The sequence below is a fragment of the Sinocyclocheilus anshuiensis genome, unplaced genomic scaffold, assembly GCF_001515605.1.
Source record: "Sinocyclocheilus anshuiensis isolate Anshui unplaced genomic scaffold, SAMN03320099.WGS_v1.1 scaffold1639, whole genome shotgun sequence".
NCBI lineage: Eukaryota > Metazoa > Chordata > Actinopteri > Cypriniformes > Cyprinidae > Sinocyclocheilus > Sinocyclocheilus anshuiensis.
In genome coordinates this window covers 325,200-345,124 of record NW_015548336.1, presented here as the reverse complement: position 1 = coordinate 345,124, position 19,925 = coordinate 325,200, and the positions used below count along the sequence as shown (strand labels likewise).

General features: G+C 37.3%; 1 protein-coding gene and 1 pseudogene across 1 annotated transcript; both read right to left on the bottom strand.

The window, feature by feature from the left end:
- Positions 1-1,123: 1,123 nt before the first annotated feature.
- On the bottom strand, positions 1,124-6,369 carry LOC107656550 (protein-L-isoaspartate O-methyltransferase domain-containing protein 2-like). The gene is made up of 7 exons (XM_016444441.1): positions 6,049-6,369; positions 4,102-4,415; positions 3,591-3,693; positions 3,310-3,481; positions 3,077-3,200; positions 2,216-2,439; positions 1,124-2,086 (listed from the first exon to the last, which is right to left on the bottom strand). The coding sequence occupies exons 2-7, from the start codon at positions 4,406-4,408 to the stop codon at positions 1,883-1,885; spliced, it is 1,134 nt and encodes a 377-aa protein (XP_016299927.1). The 5' UTR covers positions 4,409-4,415; positions 6,049-6,369; the 3' UTR covers positions 1,124-1,882.
- A 1,271-nt stretch (positions 6,370-7,640) lies between these two features.
- LOC107656537 (myelin transcription factor 1-like) lies at positions 7,641-19,630 on the bottom strand (annotated as a pseudogene).
- Between the last annotated feature and the right edge of the window lie 295 nt (positions 19,631-19,925).

Genomic DNA, 19,925 nt, shown 5'->3' with positions numbered 1-19,925 from the left:
AAATGGGACACAGGTTTTTTTTTTTTTTTTTTCCTTCCTTTCTTTTTTTTGATGGGCCAGGCAATACAATAGGGCTGGAAGATTACTTGTAAGATAAAAAAAAAGTCAGTCTGTATTTTTGTTGCATATTTTTTCTATTGCTGTTATGGTGTTATTATTATTATTATTATTATGATTACAATAATATTGATATTGTTGTAATTATTATTGGTATTATTACATGAATTTACATGGCACGGTTGATTGTAAATTGTGCCTTTTTTTCCCCCAACAAAACATTTACCTCATCTTCTTGACACCAGTCATCAGTTCAGTGTGAAAATGGTGGCGTACCTGTTTGTTTTCTTCTCTTGAATTCCTCTCAGTGAAGAGAGCTTCAGAAGAATTTTGTGTGTAATGTCTTGCAAAGATTATTTTTTTTAATCATTAAATAAGAAAATACATTTTTGTTATTTTGTAAGTGCTTTCACTCTTCTTTTTGTTTCCATTTTTATTTTCTTATCCAAAGTGAAGTCCAGTCTGTACTTGGCGGTTAAGCACAGTATTCAAATCTAATAAAGCTGAAAGTTAGCGTATTTTCTCTATTTGATCTTTTTTAACTGAGGGTAAAGTGGGCCAAAGTTGTGTTTGGGGAAAAAAGGTATCATTGTATCATCACAGTGATACATTGGTATCATTGTTATTTGTTTCCATAGCATGTGCAGATATTTCTTTTAATGTCACCCATTTAGGGAGTATTTATTGTCTTCAGCCCTCATAATAATGCATACAAGTATGGTCCGCACTTTCAGAAATCTAAATTATGCATTTAATCATTTAATCTGTCTCACATGTGAGCCCAATATTTATCAGCGTTTAGAATTTATTTAATTTTACATTAAATGTTTGCAGAGACAACGGTCTGAGTTTGTTTCAAAATACATCCATAATACTTTGGTTTGTGTTCTCCAAAAACTAAATTGATTTACAAGTCAATTTGGACCCTCTAGTCTTTGCTACATTTGGCACCTCATTGTTAATTGTATGCCACATGCACACTTTCATTTGCATAATGAAAATAATATCATTTTAAAAGTGAAGGATTTTGGTCATGAAATAGATATAAATGTATAATTCAAAAATTTTTTTTTTTTTTTTTTCATTTAGTGCATTCTACATCACTGGACAAAGTGCACATCAGAGCATTACCACAATTCAGAGCACCATTTTATAACTTGTTACACAACTATAGACTATACCTTTTATACCTCTATATAGCAAAAAGCAAATGCAAAGGCCCTGAAAACAGTACAAACCCAAGACTATTTCAAATAGTTTTTAATCTTAAAATCCCTGAAATTGTACGACACTGATTATGTTGGACGATCACATTTTTAAACGTGCCATTGTATTTTCACACAATATAAGCGTAATTCAGCACACAATTTGACTTTTTTTTTTTTTTACAAATCTATACACCAGAAGAATATTTAGATTTTCACTTTTCATAGTAAATCTATGAGCTGAAACTAGATGTTACATAACTCACAAAACAAGAGAATACACTGCATTTATGATTTAGTAAACTGTTAGTCACTAATGTCCATTTGAAAATGTCACTGCACAAATAACATGAAACGTAGATTAATAAATCAGTTTTCACTGTTTCTTGATTCCATGATTAATGGTTAGCATTCTAGACCATGAATCCAGATCCAGCATTGGGAATTTTCCTTTATAGATAAATAAAATTAAGTATCTCTGCCACCTGACTTGGCAGAACAAAGAGTGGTGAAATTCTATGAGAAAGGTTATCAGGATAATGCAAAAAGAGAATTCTTGATGTGACAGTGCTAGGTAGATGCGAGTAGTTTAGAATAGACTATTCACTGGAAGGAGAAATCTACTTCTCTCTGTAGTAAAGAAGATACATCTTGAGAGGCTCTGGCAAAGGCAGGCTAAGGATCCTCTCTCTTAAGAGGTTTACTGGAGTCTCTATCACCAAAACACTGCCCTCATTCCTTCTCTCATTCTCTTCTTTCTCTTCTAGTTGTTCACAAACCCTTCTGCAATCTTCATCTTCATCCTCATTGTCTGTGGATGACTGGTTGTTGTTTGGAGTCTCTATCACCAAAACACTGCCCTCATTCCTTCTCTCATTCTCTTCTTTCTCTTCTAGTTGTTCACAAACCCTTCTGCAATCTTCATCTTCATCCTCATTGTCTGTTGATGACTGGTTGTTGTTGTTGTCCATGGGTCCGGGAATCAAGCGACTCATGAACAAATAACTATTGGTCAGAAGAGGGGTGTCACGATGCTCTCGTCTCTGTTTAAGGTGATTTCTTGGCTTCAATCCAGTTCTCCGTGGTAGCGGCAAGGATCCAGACCCGGATTTCTTGAGATTGTGACGGATGGAGATGCGGGCCAGATCCTGAAGACTCCGCACCTCGAACATGGCAGCTGGACAGCATGAAACATGGGGGTTTTTGACTGCATTTATGCATATACACCAATCCTATTATCATTATACTCAATATACACTACAGTTCAGAAGTTGGGTTGGTAAGATTTGTTTTTTTTATCTAGTATTTTTTTTATTATTTCTATTATTATTATTTTTATCTCACAAAGGCTGCATTTATTTGATTAAAAATGCTGTAAAAACAGTAATATTGTAAAATATTACAATTCAAAATATTTTAAAATGTAATTTATTCCTGTGATGTCAAAGCCGAATTTTCAGCAGCTATGACTCCAGTTTTCAGTGACACGTGTCATGACTCGTGACATGATCTTTCAGCAATCATGTTGAAAACAGTTGAAACCATATTAATTTTTTCAGCATTCTAACATATATGAATGATGATAATGTAACATTTTTTGTAACAATGTAAGTTTTTACTGACACTTTTTATTCTTGCTAAATTAATTTTCTTTTAATACTTTTGAACCGTAATGTACAGTGCTGTTCAAATATCCAATATTTGAAGTGAAATTGCTTCTATTTTGTATTTTTCTAATTTAATATACCAAAATAAAGAAAAGGCCACAATAATCTAATTTAATTAAACAATTTAAAATACAGCAGGTGACTTACGTAGAGACACTGCTCTCAGTTTACCATTTTCTCTTTGTTTAGGGAGCACAAGTGGTGCGAAGGACACAGCAATTATCTTTCTCGTCTCCCATGTGTTATATCCTGTCCGAGTAATTTTAGTGAGCTAGAACAAATTAGAAATGCATAGACATATATAAATTTCACACACAATCTCTCCTGGATTACCTGAAACCAGATGTACTGTAAAATTGCTTTGCCTTTCAATTATTCACCTTTTCTTCCAGAGGCAGTACTAAGACGCCCCCAACCTTCAACAGCTTCTTCATGTAGTCTTCATGTTCTCTCTGGACCCCTGCACCACAGTAAACCCTGTCATACTGCCTGCTTTCTGGGGCAATCTCCAGACAGTTGCCCACCACAAAGGAAGGCTCACAGAACTCAAACCTAGACCAAAAATATTGACAATGTCAGTCACTTCATTTTGCACACTACACTTTGAACAAGGGAATGAGTTTATATTAATATAAAAGTAAACACCCAAAAGTTACTACACCTGTCAAAACTATCATTTGTCTTGATGAAGAAGTCCAGCTTCTGATAAGCATATTCTATAACATCTTCATGTAATTCCACACCATGATTCACACCAAATGCTCCTGGAAATATGACAGAAAAATTCAATGAGCACATTATGGCATATGAAGAAAATGCACTGAAAGAAAAAACAGGGTTCAATGTTAATAACTCAAACGCGATAAAGAAAAAAAAGTGTCCTCATGGACTCGCCCTTATGTCGTTCCAAAGCTGTATAATTTTTCTTTTCTTGAACACAAAAGAAGATATTTTGAAGAATGATGGTAACCAAACAGGTTTGGTTCTCATTGATTTCCACTGTATGAAAAAAACACAATGGAATTCAATGAGAATAAAAAACGGTTTAGTTACCTTTCTTCGAAATAACTTTGTGTTCCCAAGAAGAAAAAGTCATACAGGTTTGGAACGACATAGGGGGAGTAAATGATGGCAGAGCAAAATGAAAGCCTTCATATTCTCTATGAACTCACCCAGTGTAAGTCCCACCATGGTGCTGAGGTAGCCTGTGCCACTGCCCAGGTTAAGAAAGGACAAGCCAGGCTGCAGGTCTAAAGCCTCCATCACCTCAGAGTAGATACAGGGCGCAGAGAGGTGGATGTTGCCGTGTCTCCAGGCCAGATCCTTGTAGGCACTGTCACGGAATTCTTCTAGATAGTAGTCAGCACGATCAATGGCCCTGAAGGCATGTTCAACCAGATCTGAGCGAATGTACTGGGCCTCCTTCAGGTTGTCAATTAACTCATCATTGTCCTCCCCAGCACTGACTGCACCTCCCATTTTAGCTCTTTTTTGGGTACAAAACAGAAGAGACGGAAATAAAAGATGTAAGTATGCACGTAAACAAAGATGAAAAACTGGAAATATACTGTTGATTCATGTTGATTCGGGCCTTTAAAAAAGTTGAACTGATAAACAACCACTTTCATTAGTTTCTTGCTATAACAGTGGATCTGAACTGATTTTGCTTTAGAAAAGTGGCACCTCAACACAGTACCAGGACCGAGTAAGATATAAAACTGAAATGTATTAATATTACCATGAAATTAATAGACCAAATAATATGCTAAATTATTAACTTGACATAGGCTGAACATTTACAAGTTAAGTTTCTTTAATTTTTTTACACTACTATTCAAAAGTGGGGTCAGTAATCGTTTTTTAATGTTCTTAAAAGTATTTTATGCTCACCAAGGCTAAATTTTTTTGATAAAAAATACAGTAAAACAGTAATGAAATATTATTATAATTTAAAATATTTTTTTACAATTTAAGATAACTTTTAACATTCATTATTATCAATGTTGAAAACAACTGTACTCTTTATTTTTTTATTATTTTTGTTTTTATTTATTTCTTTTTTACTTTTTGGTGAACAGAAATTTCTGAATAATAGCATTTATGTCAAATAGAAATCCTTTGTAATATAAATGTTTTTTTCTGTCACTTATGATCAATTTAATGCATCTTTTCTTAATAAAAATATTAATTTATTTTAAAAAATATACTACCTACTGCCGCCAAATGTTTTCTTAAGTTTGGTTACATTTCTCTTGAATTTTGGTTGTTCCTTGCTCTTGGCAGCCAGTAATTAAACATACAAATCAAACTGAGGTTGCGGTAAGCCTATTTATTTTGCTATCCTAACTATGCACAATCATATTAGTTGAATTTTATGTTTTTAAATAAAATGCATATAATGCATTGCTGTCCCAGACAGCACTTTAGATTGTGGCCCACTTGTTGAGAACCACTTCTCTAAAAGATGATGCATGTCTGCTTAATTATACATCTGGGCATTTAACTACTGTCAAGCAGAATTTGTCCAAATACATTTTGTAATCAATCTGAAAACTCAGTTCACAAGTTCATAAGACTTCTTTTTGAGGAGCATTTTGCTTAAGAAGTGTGTTAGTGTTGTATTTCTTTAAATGCCACTGTATTTAATATTTTCCTATCTAATGCAATGACATGCGTATGTATTTAAGTGTCCAAATAATTTTGGGGCTTACTGCACATGTTTTGGTCCTAACAAAACAGCATTTTTGTCCAGTTAACGGGTGGTGGCGCTGGGCTGCGCTGTTGGAAAGTTAAAGCTTACCCAGAGACGCTGTGTAGAAACTGCGGATGTGAGGAATGCTCCACCAATCACCGCGCGCTCAAATGCAGCTGCGCCATTCGCTAACAAACGCATATTGTGCAGTGTTTTGTTGAACATCCGGGTAGTTACTCAAATACAGTTCAATATGAAATAACATACATCAGCCCTTTATTTTTAATCATCACGACCTGCCGTTCATTCTGCACGCTAAACTACTCGTTAGGCTCAGTGAAAATGCACTAACCAATAGTTTATCATTCTATTATCACGCCAGAATTATAATAGATAACAGCGAGCACGACTAATATAATGCGCTTACCTGCAAAAAGTAGACGTAAATGAAGACAAAGACAGGAAAAATCGGGATGGAGGTGTTTTGGGTAGAAACTGGTCACGGGAAACACCCCGACGACTTCACAGTCGACCGAGCTGAATCGTCTGGCACCCTGAAACGCCCTGATTATGGTCTGTTGAGGCTGTCCATTCGGTTAACTGTCTCCTGTTGTTTCTATCTCTCGGTTTCTTCCCATAAGCGTTCACGGCGAGCAGCGCTGGATGTAAACATTCGCCAGCTGACTCCGTGACGTCACGCACACAAACACAAAATATGGACCATGGAGCACATGGGTCCTGCACTACATTATTTTTATGACATATTCATAAACAGCAGTCTCTGGTGTTGATAAGGATAGGGGAAAAAACGGAAGCAGTCAACACATTTTTATTGGTGAATAATTCTCAATGTGGTTATTTCTATTTAATTGTTGTATGGGCACATATATATAGATATATAGGGCCTAAATTGAACATTTCACCGTTGTTGCACAAAAGAAAAGATTGTTGACCTGTAGCAGGGCATGAAGTCACACCATATGGGGTAAGTTGTCACAAAGGAGCCATCATGGCATGTCAATAGCCTATTAATGGTTTTTCAGCGACATGTAGACAGTAAAATAAATCTATAACTTTTAAGAGACGTGACAACTACCTGGTCTCCTTGACCATTTCAAATCAAATCTGAAGGAAAGAATCACTATATTCACACTTTCAAAATGTTCTTTTAAGATATTTTTAAGCAATTTTTGGGGTTTTATTATCAGCCATTTTATCAGTATTAGTCTTAATACATTTACATTTAGACATTTAGCAGACGCTTTTATCCAAAGCATTAATATTTAATATCATGTTAATATTAATCTTGACAAAATACAAATACTTCCCTTATGTTTTTATGTAGACTTTATCAGCTGAATAGAAATCGTGACTGAATAATTTTGTATCCAGCAGATGTCAGCCAAGTATCCTACTGAGAGAGTGTTTGGTTCGTATTTTATCTTTGCTCTAATAAATGTCAGAGAATCCGAAATTATTGGCACTGACCAATGTCTCACAAAATATCACTGTTGGATCAGGGGCAAATACAAGCTTGTAAATATGCAGTCATAATAACTCAATAGAAGCCCTCAGCATTGAATGCTCTGTTGTAGGTGATAGAATTCCCATTTATTTTATCAACAACATGGGCAAAGACTATCCATATGCAGCAACCACTAACACAGAGACATTTACAAAATAAATATGCAACAAGATCTCCATTCAATTTGTTCTTAAATACTAAATAAATAACAATAAATACATCATATATGTTCAACCCACTTCACTCTTGACTGGAGGGTGTCAAAATACTTTTATGGAAAACAGAACTCATTAAATAAAGAAGAATATTAAAAAACAATATAAAAATTGTTAGGTAGAAAATATTTGCACTTAAAAAAAAAGAGATTATAAATCTCTGTCTTTAAAATAAATAGGAAGGTTTATAAAACAATTTGCTGTCGATATTCTTAAAATATTGCCTCTTTCACAACGCAGAAGGCAACGTCTCTCCTCTTAATAACTGTTGTATAGAATTTTGCTTTGTGAAATAAATTAAGTCCATAAATAGACACTGATTAATAAATAAATAAAATAACCCTTAACATTAATAAATAATACATTAAACTTACATTTCAAGGACCCAATTTAAATAGCCATAATAATAATAATAATTACAATAATAACATGACGATGGAACTACAAACTATTCATGGAAGTGCAATATCTATGTTCTCAAATACGATAAATATTACTGAATGGAACAGGAGAACATTTACACCAAATATGAGACAACATTATCATACAGGGATCAAATGTAGCAGTGCTGCATACTAATCATATTTTGTCAAGGGAGGTCATTAATTGTGAATTCACCTTCAGACGTTACACATAAAACACTCTGTTACGCATACACACATAGACTCTCCTCCACAGACACACGACAATCTCACAACTTATTGTTCACGGCAACCTCCATGCACTGAGGGAAGTAAAAAGGCAGATCAGTGTCGGTGAGAGTTGCTCTAGAAAACAGTAACAAATGGTTTGCTCCAAAAGATACCCCAAAACAAGAAGAGCCAGCTTGGTTTAAGAGGCAACGGATCTTGTATCTCATCAAAATTGCTAAGCAGCATAGTTTGGAATTGGAATTTGGTCCTTTTCTCTGACTTCCATGGGTCTCGTGATGTTCCGCGTTTACGGAGGGTGCCACATACAAAACCTGAATGTCCTTAAACAGTATTTTTATGTTGTTAGTCTGGTTATTTAACCCACAGTGTCTTGCAGCTGCCGCTCCTCTGCTCACACCTCAATGCCTTTGACAGCCTGGTTGATCGACTCGAGTAGGGCTCGGTTCTCTGGGTTCTGATAGCACTCCTTATCGGTGAACATGTGGGTCAGGGTGTCCACGCAGGCGTCAAAATTCTGCTCAGTGATGGGCCCTTGCTGTGGTAAACAACAAATTACAGTTTGTTAAAAGCAAGCTACATAAAAGTATAATGTACAATGCTTGTTGGGCGTAGTCATAAAAGGTAGATAGCAAGCGGACTGACCATCTGTGGTAGACGGATGTTGGCAAGGCTGCGGATAAGAGCCTGGCTCAGGCCTGACAGTTCCATGAACAGAGCCTCATTCTTCTCCTCTATGAATTTATTCTCTTCCTCCATGCTCTTGAGGTTCTTCTCCATGGATGAGATCTATTGAGGGATAGAATTGCATGAATAAACAGCAGCTGCGTGGTCAAGATGTGTATTCTATCTTTGTGATGATAAAATACTGTCATTTGTAATATTGTATTTAAAGTACTGTAAACATTATCATTATATTTCTTATGGAAATATTTCTTATCAAAAAGCTTATTACATGCAGTTACCACCAGTGAAGGACCTAATGCTATATGCTCAGATCTCATTTCAGCCATATATAGAGTGAATCTGTTTCATATCTGTCTTTATCACAGTTTCTGATACGTGAACTGTTCAAAAGTTTGGGGTCAGTAAGATTTTTAATTTTGAAGGAAATAAATTTGGCAGGGATGCAATTAATTGATCAAATTAAAAAAAAATCACATTACAAAAAAAATCTATTTCAAATATATGCTGTTCTTTTGAACTTTCTATTCATCAAATAATTCACAGAAATGTTCACAGGTTTTCACAGAAATATCATGTGACACTGAAGACTGGAGTAAAGCCTGCTGAAAATTCAGCTTTGCGATCACAGGAATAAATGTAATTTTTTTAAATATATAAAAAAAATGTTTTAAATTGCAATAATATTTCACAATGTTACTGTTTTTGTTGTATTCTTGATCAAATAAATGCAGCTTTGGTTACTTCTTTCAAAAATATTAAAAAAAACTTACCAACCTCAAACTTTTGAATAGTAGTGTATATATGCATTTATAAATATGCATTTAATAAAAGCAGACCTGTGTATGGAGGTTGTCCATGTCTGCTTCCATCTCAGAGTTCGACTCATTCAGTTCATTGATCTCTTTGTTCAGCTGTTTTATGTCTTCATCATTGTCAAGAACTGAAGGGAATAGAAAAACAATGCATATGTTAATGAAGAGCACAAAATGAACATAATGGGGATGAAAGAAGAGAAGCAAATTATATTTGATCTTACCATCACTTGCCCTGAATTTCTTGCTGATGTAATCATCTCCTGGGAACCTGGCTCTCTTCTTGTTAGCTGAAGCTCTAGGGCAACCTGATAGACTGTAGAAACACATTATGATTAAGAGATATGAAAAAATGTATTGTCTTAGACTTATTGTTTTTATTACACCATCTTTCGGTAACCCCAGAAAGCCAAAAACAGGCATTTCTAATATTTCAAAACATATTACTTACATATGGCATTTCCAAGACAATTCGTTTTATTATACATCTAGCATATATAGCAGTTTTAATTCACTCACAGCTTGCCATTTATCAAGACTATTTAATACCATAATACTAATATTTATCTGTAAATTTTACTAGGTCCCGTCTGTACCTGCGATGAGTGAGAAAGCTGCCGTTGGCATGTCCTGATCCATCACATCCTGGCGTAGGGCAGGTCGGGCCCTCAGTCTTGAAGGCCTTCCAGGAGAATGGAGTGCCATTTAACATGCCCTCCTTCTGCCGGCGTGCTGCCAGCGGGCACCCATAGGCACTGCGGTGGGTGGCATATTTCCCACTGATATGCCCCAGACTGTCACAACCTGGCACCGGGCACCTATAGAGAGGTAAGTGATGAACTGGCAGTCAGGTTTGGCATTCTCTAAAGATACAGGCTGTGCTCAAAAGTTTTTGTACAGAAAAAGTTGAGATTGTTTTGTAAAAAAAAAAAGAAAAACATACTTTAGGATCTCAGAATCTTCCTTGTCATCCTTAGTCGGGGTGGTTTTGATTCCTCCCTTCTTGGCACGTGGACATCCAGACAGACTGCAATAGAGAAAGTGTGAATGTTATTATTTTTTTTACATTCGCCGTTTAATATTTTTGACTAGTTGCAAAGCTTGACACTGAATCCAAAAGTGCATCTTGAAAGTAGGTTCAGTCAGTGTAATATCTCTTAATTAACATACCTTCTATGGGAAGCATAGTTTCCAGTGATGTGTCCTGATCCATCACAACCTGGGGTAGGGCATCTGGAGGTCACAAAGAGAAAGACAGGTTACCGTGAACATAGCATTGCTTTAGAAAGATACAATTCAAATATCACACATACAATCATACTGGAAATCTAAATAAACATTTGGCCTTCAGCCTGGATGCTTAATGTGTCTCAGCTGGTTTGATGCATCTCTAGGACACAGTCCAAGAAAATTATATTTTTGGCCACCGAAAATATAAAGTGATTACTGCTTCAAGAGTATAAGAATAGCCAGCAAAAGGTACAGTAAACAGTGCTTTGCAGTAGCAGCAGTATTATGTAGAGTCAAGTAGAAGCAGTAATCGGTAAAGGATTCATTAGAGGAAAAAATAGAGCACAGACATACTTGAGTTCAGCAGTGTGGGCAGCCATGAGGGTCCGAAGACTTTTATCAGCAAGGGGACAACCAGAGAGACTGAAGAACAGTAGAAAAACACCAGGAAGAAAGAATAGAGGGAGGAAGATTTAATTGAAGATGGAAGAGATATATATTTTGTAGTATTTCACTGATTTGTCATTTCTATGTATGTATTTTAGCAAATATATACATACAAAGAGACATGAGTAAATGAGTTGCCCAGATGCATTAAAGAGACATATAGCATTTGTCTGCAGTCAATATACAGGTTTATGCTATAGAGAGCTGAAGCTGTTAGGGTTCAACAGAGAGGAAAACAGATAAAGAAAAAAAGAAAACACAAGTAGGGCTTGTGTTCAGAGTTGAAATACTGTGTCAGCTTCTGGCATACCTGCGGTGTGATGCATAGTTCCCAGTTATATGTCCACTGCCATCACAACCTGGGGTGGGACATCTGGAGGGAGGTAAAGAGAGTATTAAATCCCTGTGGAATCATTCTGGTAATTTATTAACATTTGCAAGATACTAAATTTACAGACTTCTTTTATTGGCTTAGCAGATGTGTTTTGTGTTTAAATAAGGCTGTTGTTGCAGCAGACACTTACAGCAAGACCTCTTTCTTGCTGTCCTTAGGCTGGAATGTGACTTTGAAGCTGGAGGTTGTGACCTCACCAGGGTATTTCCTATCCTCCGTGCTCTCCTGAGTGGCATCATCATCGTCTCCATCAGAGGAAGCGTATGAGTGTGTGGTGTACTCAACCTGGACAAAACAGACAAACAACAGTCAAACAGGTGCAAAACTGTGAAACTTTAATTCATAGAATGAAGGTTTTTATTCATTTACCATAATTTAACCATGAAGTGAGACTATATGAATATATCTCAAATTGATATACATTTACCTCCTCTGGCTCCTCCTCTTTCTGTCGGTTTGACTTGGTGTAGTCCAGAGGCCCCTCCCACTCCTCTTGTTTATAGGTGTGGCTGGAGTGGGGTGAGTTGACGCCATGGTGTTGAGAAGATGATGACGAGGATGAAGATGGGTCTGGTGACCTGACACCTTCCCTCTTGGGTTTCTTCATGCTGAGGTCCAGTGTGCCATTCTCATCCACCTCAATGTCCATGTCCTAGATTTTAGAAGACATTAATTAGAATCTAGCGTATATATAACGTGGATGTTATGGAACTCAACTTTCCAGATACAGACAGAGAGGAACTAACTTTGCTGGCCTGATCTGGCTGTCTGGTGCTGAGGTTTTCAGGCCTCTCCCAGCAGCGGGTGGACAGGTTGAGAATGGCAGTGGCAGCCATGTGTGCGGCTTCGGCATCATGGGTATAATCGTACCCACTTGAGGTGGAAGAGGAGCTGCTTTTGGTGTAGCCTCCTGACAGGCTGTGGCTGGGGGATAAGGCTTTGGGGAATGGTTTGGCTGTTCATTATAATAGTAATAATAATAATAATAATATGTGTTTCAGTATGCTATCAATAATTAATTATCTATTAATATCTGTTGTATTTGTATCTGTTATTTTAAAGGGAATGAGGAGGTGCTTACATTTGAAGGCTTTAGGTGAGGTTTCGCTGGTGGGCATCTTGGGTGCAAGCATGCGCTTGCCGAACACCTGTACATCGAAGCTTGCATAGTCGAATGACACCTTAGAATACTTCTCCAGCTCCTTAGCCAGGTTGTTTAGTCACAATGTTTCCCTATCGGGCTCTTTTGTCTGTTAAAGGTCTAGCTGGGATGTTGAGAAGAGGACCTGAGAGGACCTCACCTGAGAACTCTGTCAGAGTTTGAGCCTCCGCTGGCAGGATCACTGATAGAGGTCTGCGGCTGTGACTGCTTTTCATGGCTTTTCTGTTTCCCTGCAGCAGCAATAGGGCAGCCAGAGAGACTAAAAGTGTACAATGTAAGAAAACACATGGTTTTAGGGAAACCTGTTGTGAACAGAAATTGACGCCTGAAAAGTTTAAAATAGTTATGGAGCAGTACCTGCGATGTGTGTTGCGGTTGCTGTTCACATGTCCCTGTCCAGTGCATCCAGGTGTTGGACACTTAAGTATGTTCTCGTGCATTGCCAAGACTAATGCCAAAAAAACACATTAGCTTATAGAATATTTATACTACCGTTCAAATGTTGTTGTTTTTTTAAAGAAATTAATACTTATATTTAGCAAGGGTGCATTAAAATGACCAAAATGGGCAGTAAAGACATTTATAATATTAAAAAAAAAACTTTTTAAATAAATGTTCATTTGAACTTTCTATTATTCAAAAAATCATGGTTTACACAAAAATATTAAGTAGCACAAGCTCTCTTGAACATTGATATATAAAAAAAAATGTTTCTTGAGCACCAGATCAGCATATTGGCATGATTTTTGAAGGATATATTTATCACAGGAATAAATTATATTTAAAAATATATATAAAAATAGAAAACAGTTATTTTAAATTGTGATTAAATGTGTGCTTTTACTGTATTTTTAATCAAATAAATGCAGCAAAATACTTTTTTGTTAAAAGTCGGTAATATACATATATTAAAATTTTATATAAAATATGTACACATTTTATCATTTTTTTATACAATTTTTACAAACAAATTTATATAAATGTAAATGTGTTTTAAATTTGTATTAATATATATTATGTGTGTGTGTGTGTTTCACATATTATAATAATAGTGCAACACAATGCTTACCCTCTGGAGGGATTCTGTCCTTGTGTGGGCACCCAGAAAGGCTGCGGTGGTGTGGGTATAATCCAGTCACATGACCTGCCCCATCACATCCTGGAGTAGGGCACTTTACTTCCTTCTTCTCTGATCTAGAACCTTCTGCGCCCAAGAGTGAGGAGGCAAAAGCAAATTAAACTCCACACACACCGTACCTGCATGATAATGTTATCTATATTTAATTGGGGTCATAAGAGGTAGGCAGCAATTTCCTGTCACCTTTGCCATAGTATGCTCTACGAGCTGTGATGTCCATGGTCTTACTCATCCTCTCCTCTGAGCTGTGGTAGCACTGCTGCTCAGGAGAGCAGCTCTCTTCAGAACTGCGGCCGGTTTGTTTGGCTTTCAGTGCAATGGCCTGTTCCAGAAGTCCCAGGTTCCCCCGTGTCATGTCGTATGTCTCTGAGTCATCTGTGACCTCTGACCTCTGTGACATGCTGTCCAACTCGTCATCATCCGCTTCATCAGCCTCCTCTTCTTCTCCGTCATCTTCCTCTTCTTCCTCTTCCTCTCCCTCTGAACCCAGCTCGATGACTACAGTGGGTGAGTCTTTATCCGAAGCATCATCTCTTTCTTCTTCATCCTCCTCCTCCTCATCTTCACCAAGAGGGTGGTTTAGATTGATGTTGCTGTGCGTCATCATGTCTAATTCCTGAGCTGAAGCAGCGGGGACAGGGGCAATTAAGGAGGAAGGCTCTACCTGGGATTGGATCTCCTCATCTTCTTCCTCATCATCATCATCATCATCATCTTCACTGTCCTTCTCTGTCTCCCCAGTGTCTTTGGTCTGGACTTTGCCAAAGTCTCCACTGAAGTACTGGTGGTCCGAGTTGTTCTTCTGGCTCAAACATTGTGTCTCCTCTTCCCCCTCTTCCTCTTCCTCCTCCTCTTCTTCCTCAACTGTTGTCACAAGCTCGTCGGTCTCTTTCAGCTGCTGGGTCACACGCTCTTCCTCTGTAATCTCTTCTGCTTCCTCCTCTACCTCTTCCTCTCGAGCCTGAATTTCTTCAGTGACCTGTAGCCCCTCCTCTGCCTCAGCATCCATGGTGATTTGTTGGATGGACATAGCCTCGATATTGGCTTCTTCCTTCTCAATTTCGCTCTCTGGCACTAAACTTGATGTTTCTCTGACAGGTGTCTTTTTCTCTTCTGAATCCACTTGTGAAATTTCTTCTAAGGGAATGGCAAAAAGGCCATCATTAACTAAATGTTTTTTTAATATTTCTTGACAAGTTTGGGTGATATAATAAAGCATAAATACATAAAGACCATAGTATGTGCACTGCATGGTACATAACTTTAAAAATAATAAACTTTTTTTGTAGTTAATAGGTTATTAACCCACCTGTCATTGCTTCTGATGTAGGTGTTTTTTCTTTTGCTTCCATCTCTTTATCAGTAGTGTCCTCTTCAGATTCTACTCCCTCATCTTTTGTTTCTGTTTCACTGTTTGTGTCACTGTCTGCATTAAACCCATCATCCATGGCCAGCTTTAGGGGGTTGGGCTTATTTTTGGGGGCTGGCTGATTCTCCTCGGCCTCCTGGAGTTTTCTTTTCTTAGCTAATGGGCAGCCCAATGAACTGGAACGGATGAAAAGGTTTGGCAAAAAACTCAGTTGCTCACTTTTTCTTTTTTTAATATTGGCAGCTATAAGAGACTGAATTCTTACTACCCTACCTTCTGTGTCGTGCATACTTTCCACTGACATGGCCTAAGCCGTCACATCCTGGTGTAGGACAGCTGCAAAACAGGGGTTTTGATTAGCTATATACATTAACCTACTAAACTCTGGTCTTTAAAAAATATGATGAGTAACACTACAAAAGCATAAAAGCTCTCACCTGTACTCTTGTCCGACAAGCTCAAGAGGAACTGATATAAGGAGCGATATAAAAGCTCTGTCAGTCATTAAATTCACTAAAATGGACAAAACATATTTTTCAAAACATAATTTTTTTAAAGAGTTTTTAAGAGGCTATCACCTCTGATTCCTTTTGAGCGTGTCCTCGTCCGCTTCTCATCTGCGTCTTGGCTCATCTGGAACACAAACACATGAGTGGTTATGAGATTATAATAAGTATTTATTAATGTCTTTAGATATTTACACTCTCCGTTTCTCTAATGTGTCTCTAAAATCATACAACATCACTGTTCTCCGGCTCTTATACCTTCAGACTGTGATTTTTGTCTTCAGATCTGAGCAGGTCTGGTTTCACAGACACCAGAGTAGCCCCCTATCCTCTTAAATGCTTGTAAAGAGCTCAATCAATAATACACATCCAATAAGCTTTTTCAAATGCACATCCCTCCCAATCCTTAGTGGAAGTGAAGTGAAATATAAGAAATGAGGCCCTCCGAGACTTATAAAGATGTCAGAGCTTCGGAAAGGGAAATGTACTTTTAGCTTCTTTGGTTTTGTGGTACAGTATAAGACAAGAGATAATCAATGAAAATGAAGCTACTCTGACATACACAAACACACATAATGTCTCACTTTTAGTCTCCTACTCCTCTTGTTCTCACAGCTGCTGGCTCTGTCCCCTCGTGTCCACCTCTGGCTCAGCAGCTGCCCTCTGAACTCATTCTCTGTTGGACAGAAAGGATAAGACAACAATTTCAGTCTGACATGTCCAAATATTAAAAGGTGCATACTTATGTATTACACAGTGACATGAGAAAAAAAAACATCCGCTTATTAAAAGTGACACACTAAAGCAGGTCTTGACATTGGATTCCCATTTTTGATGTTTGGGTAATTAGTTAAACTATTTTATATATTTATTATATTTTTATGAGTAATATTAGTTTGAAATATGCAATAAAACTAAAATACCAAGAAAACACATATTCTTTGCGAGCAATTGAGCCTCTAAGATCAGAAAGTAAGCAAATCTATGCCAGTAATGCTGATTCATACGCAACTATTGTGATGTCATTTTCCACAGGATGACTATAAAAGATGAACACCCGTAATCCAGAAGCAAACATTAAAAAGCCCCCAGAGGACCCATGCACTTTGGTCACTGAATGGGCTTTCAGCAGTCCATCATGGTCTGCGTGCCTTCATGGCTCTGGTGTTGATTATTCTTCCTGGGTGACGAGAGATCTGGCCGTGACCCAGCTGTTTTTATCAGGGCATCATTACATTCATTCATTCATTCATTATTTATTTATAAAGCACATTTAAAAACAACCCAGGGTTGACCAAAGTGCTGTACAGATAATAGAAGTCAAATAACACAAAAAAATAAATAAATAAATAAATTAGAAATCCACACTAAGCAAATGTGTTTTAAGTTTTGATTTGAAAGAGGAAAGTGATGACACCATTCGGATCGAAACCGGTAGGCTGTTCCAGAGTTTGGGGCCTACTGTCGCAAAAGCTCGGTCTCCACGATGTTTTAACCTCGATCTACACACAGAGAGCAATCCAAGGCTGCCTGATCTAAGTGACCTAGAAGGATTGTGATAATGTAAAATGTCAGAAAGATACGCTGGTGCTAGGCCATGTAATGCTTTAAAAACAAAAACTAGAATTTTAAAATCTATTCTCAGTTTGACTGGTAGCCAATGCAGAGAAGTTAAGATGGGAGAGATATGATCAAATTTTCGACTGTCAGTCAGCAGCCTGGCTGCAGCATTTTGTACCATTTGAAGACGCCCGATGGATGATTGATTTGCACCATAATAAAGTGAATTGCAATAATCAAGGCGTGAAGTAATAAATGCATGGATAACTTTTTCAAAGTTCTTTAAAGAAAGAACAGGTTTGACTTTTGCGAGACGTCGTAAATGATAAAAACAGGATTTAACAACAGAATTAATTTGTTTATCGAACTTGAGACCTGAATTACATGTGGTCTGATTACGTTTTAGGCAGCACCTGGTGCTCAGTCACGTCACACATGTAACAGGAGGGAATTCCCTTGAGAACCGCAACAATTGCGGCACTTGCCGCATATGATGCAATATGCAATGCAAACCTTTCTTAGAAGTCAGTGTCCCGTGTTTGTTCGCATGGAAACCAATTAAACTGATTTTATTGCATTTGCTGAAAACTTTCTATAACAGTAAGATGATACAAAAGGGAGGAACATAATATCTTTGAAAATAATGTATCCTATTGTCCAACACATTAGGAGTCAAGTAATATAAATATACATAAATTCTTCAAATATTGCTTTCAAAGACACTTACAAAGACAACAGCATGTAAAAGATAAGGGACATTTGCATGCTTGCTGACATGTTATTTCTAGATGAAAATGGTGAGTTGATGACAGATTCTTTTATGCCAAGTCACTTGAGATAAATAGTTTCAGTCATCCCTTTTTAAAGTTTTTCTCAAAAAATAGGGCCCATTCTCTTAAATGACAGTATCTCCCAGCATACAAAAACCTTGTTTGACTCCTATATAGTAGGCCCATGCATGAAATGGACCAATGGGAGTGCATGTTAGCCACAAATTGCTAATACGTTTTAGTAGGCCTATAGACTAATATTAGTATTTCTTTTGTCGCATCAGGCCCTTTACTTCGAAAAAAGCACCATGATGCTGCTGCGCATAACCTCTTCTAGCACACCACGCCTTTCAATTACTATCAGCCAAACCCTCCGCCTTTAAAACACTGTCACTTTCCTGGAGAATAAACAATATCTAGCAGAATATGTTTACAAGACCTGCGACTGTATTATTAGAGCAATAACGTTAGAGTCCAACCTACAGAGGTGCTAAAACAAGAATAAGCGATGAATAAAGAGCAATTAAAATGTAAAACAGAAAGAAAGGCGATAATCTATAAATGAATAGTGTATTATGTAGGCCTAGCCTGAAGTAAACAGATGGTTCGTTCGCATTGTTTTTGCTTCTTGTAGATAACGCACGCACAGAAGACGAAACATATGCTGCTTTTGCGTTGCTTAAGGGTTTCTAATGACTATTTGTCCACTCCCAAAAAATACATTGTATTTGTACATGTATCTCTGACTTAGTGTGAATCGACAAACTTCCAATCAATATTCCGTTTGGCTTTACACTTCCACATTTCCGATTCGTCTATAAATATAGTTTTAAAACAAGCTCAACTCTAAAATGTAATACGAGAGCCTGGATATTGTGTTATAGATGCAATAGAGGCCCTTTTAAGTTCTTTGGTTTCTTGAAAATAAAGCAGCAATGTAAATGCAAATACAATGATCCAAAAACCATTGTAGAATCGTTCTTTTTACACAACGTAATTGTGGCGTATAGAACGCAAGCGAAAATAAAACAAAATGTGCAAGAAATGTAAACACGGTTGGAATGGCACTTCTGTAAGAGATTACAAGTCCGGCGTCCATTTGGCTTCAATAGTAACGTAAATCCAAACCAGCAAACCTTTTCCAAACATTGAATTTTTATCCACATCAGCATCTGAATTAGTAAATAAAAAAAATACCACAAGCAAACGACGTTTTTTCAAGGAGATGCGAGCGGCCTCTTGCTCTTTGTAGGCTCTGTGTGTTAACTTCAGTGTTGTACAGTAAGTAGGCTACCTCCCCTTCAGAATGAGTCTCCGCTACCGTTAAAAACCTCTAATAATTCGCTCAGGACCGGTCCAAAACCTCCTCATGTTGTAAGCAAGACGCATATATCCATTAATCGACATGTAATGTGAGCACAAATGTTGCCAAAATCATTTTTCCACACGCTTTGTCGAACGATTCTGACTTACCTTTCGCTCACAGGCCCATTGTCCACCCCTCCTCTACCCTGCGCCGTGACATCATCATCATAGTAAACCATGTACAGCACAAGATGGAGAGTGACCCCCACCCACCCGGTATAAAATACTCACACAAAAGTTTGACATTTAACTTACACTCTAAACTAATTTATTCGGTTATTTTGGGAAATATCTCTACGTTTAGAAGCAGGAGCTCAGCTGAAAGATCAGCACCCAGAACAGCGCTGTTTCAGTACCATGGACAAGAGCGCTTTCCGTGGCAGGTGTCTAGTCAGAAAACGCTGTTTTCAATGAGTATATAGCAGTTTAACGATGAATACAATGACTATTACATTTTAAAAAATTAAATACTCA

What these genes read in the sequence shown, in the direction of transcription:
- LOC107656550 (XM_016444441.1), bottom strand. Translation starts at nt 4,408, where the DNA reads ATGGGAGGTGCAGTCAGTGCTGGGGAGGACAATGATGAGTTAATTGAC. An exon ending in ACAAATGATAGTTTTGACAG is followed by an intron (nt 3,482 to 3,590) that starts GTGTAGTAACTT and finishes TTTTTGGTCTAG; the next exon opens with GTTTGAGTTCTGTGAGCCTT. An exon ending in CCATGGACAACAACAACAAC is followed by an intron (nt 2,087 to 2,215) that starts CAGTCATCAACA and finishes CCAAACAACAAC; the next exon opens with CAGTCATCCACAGACAATGA.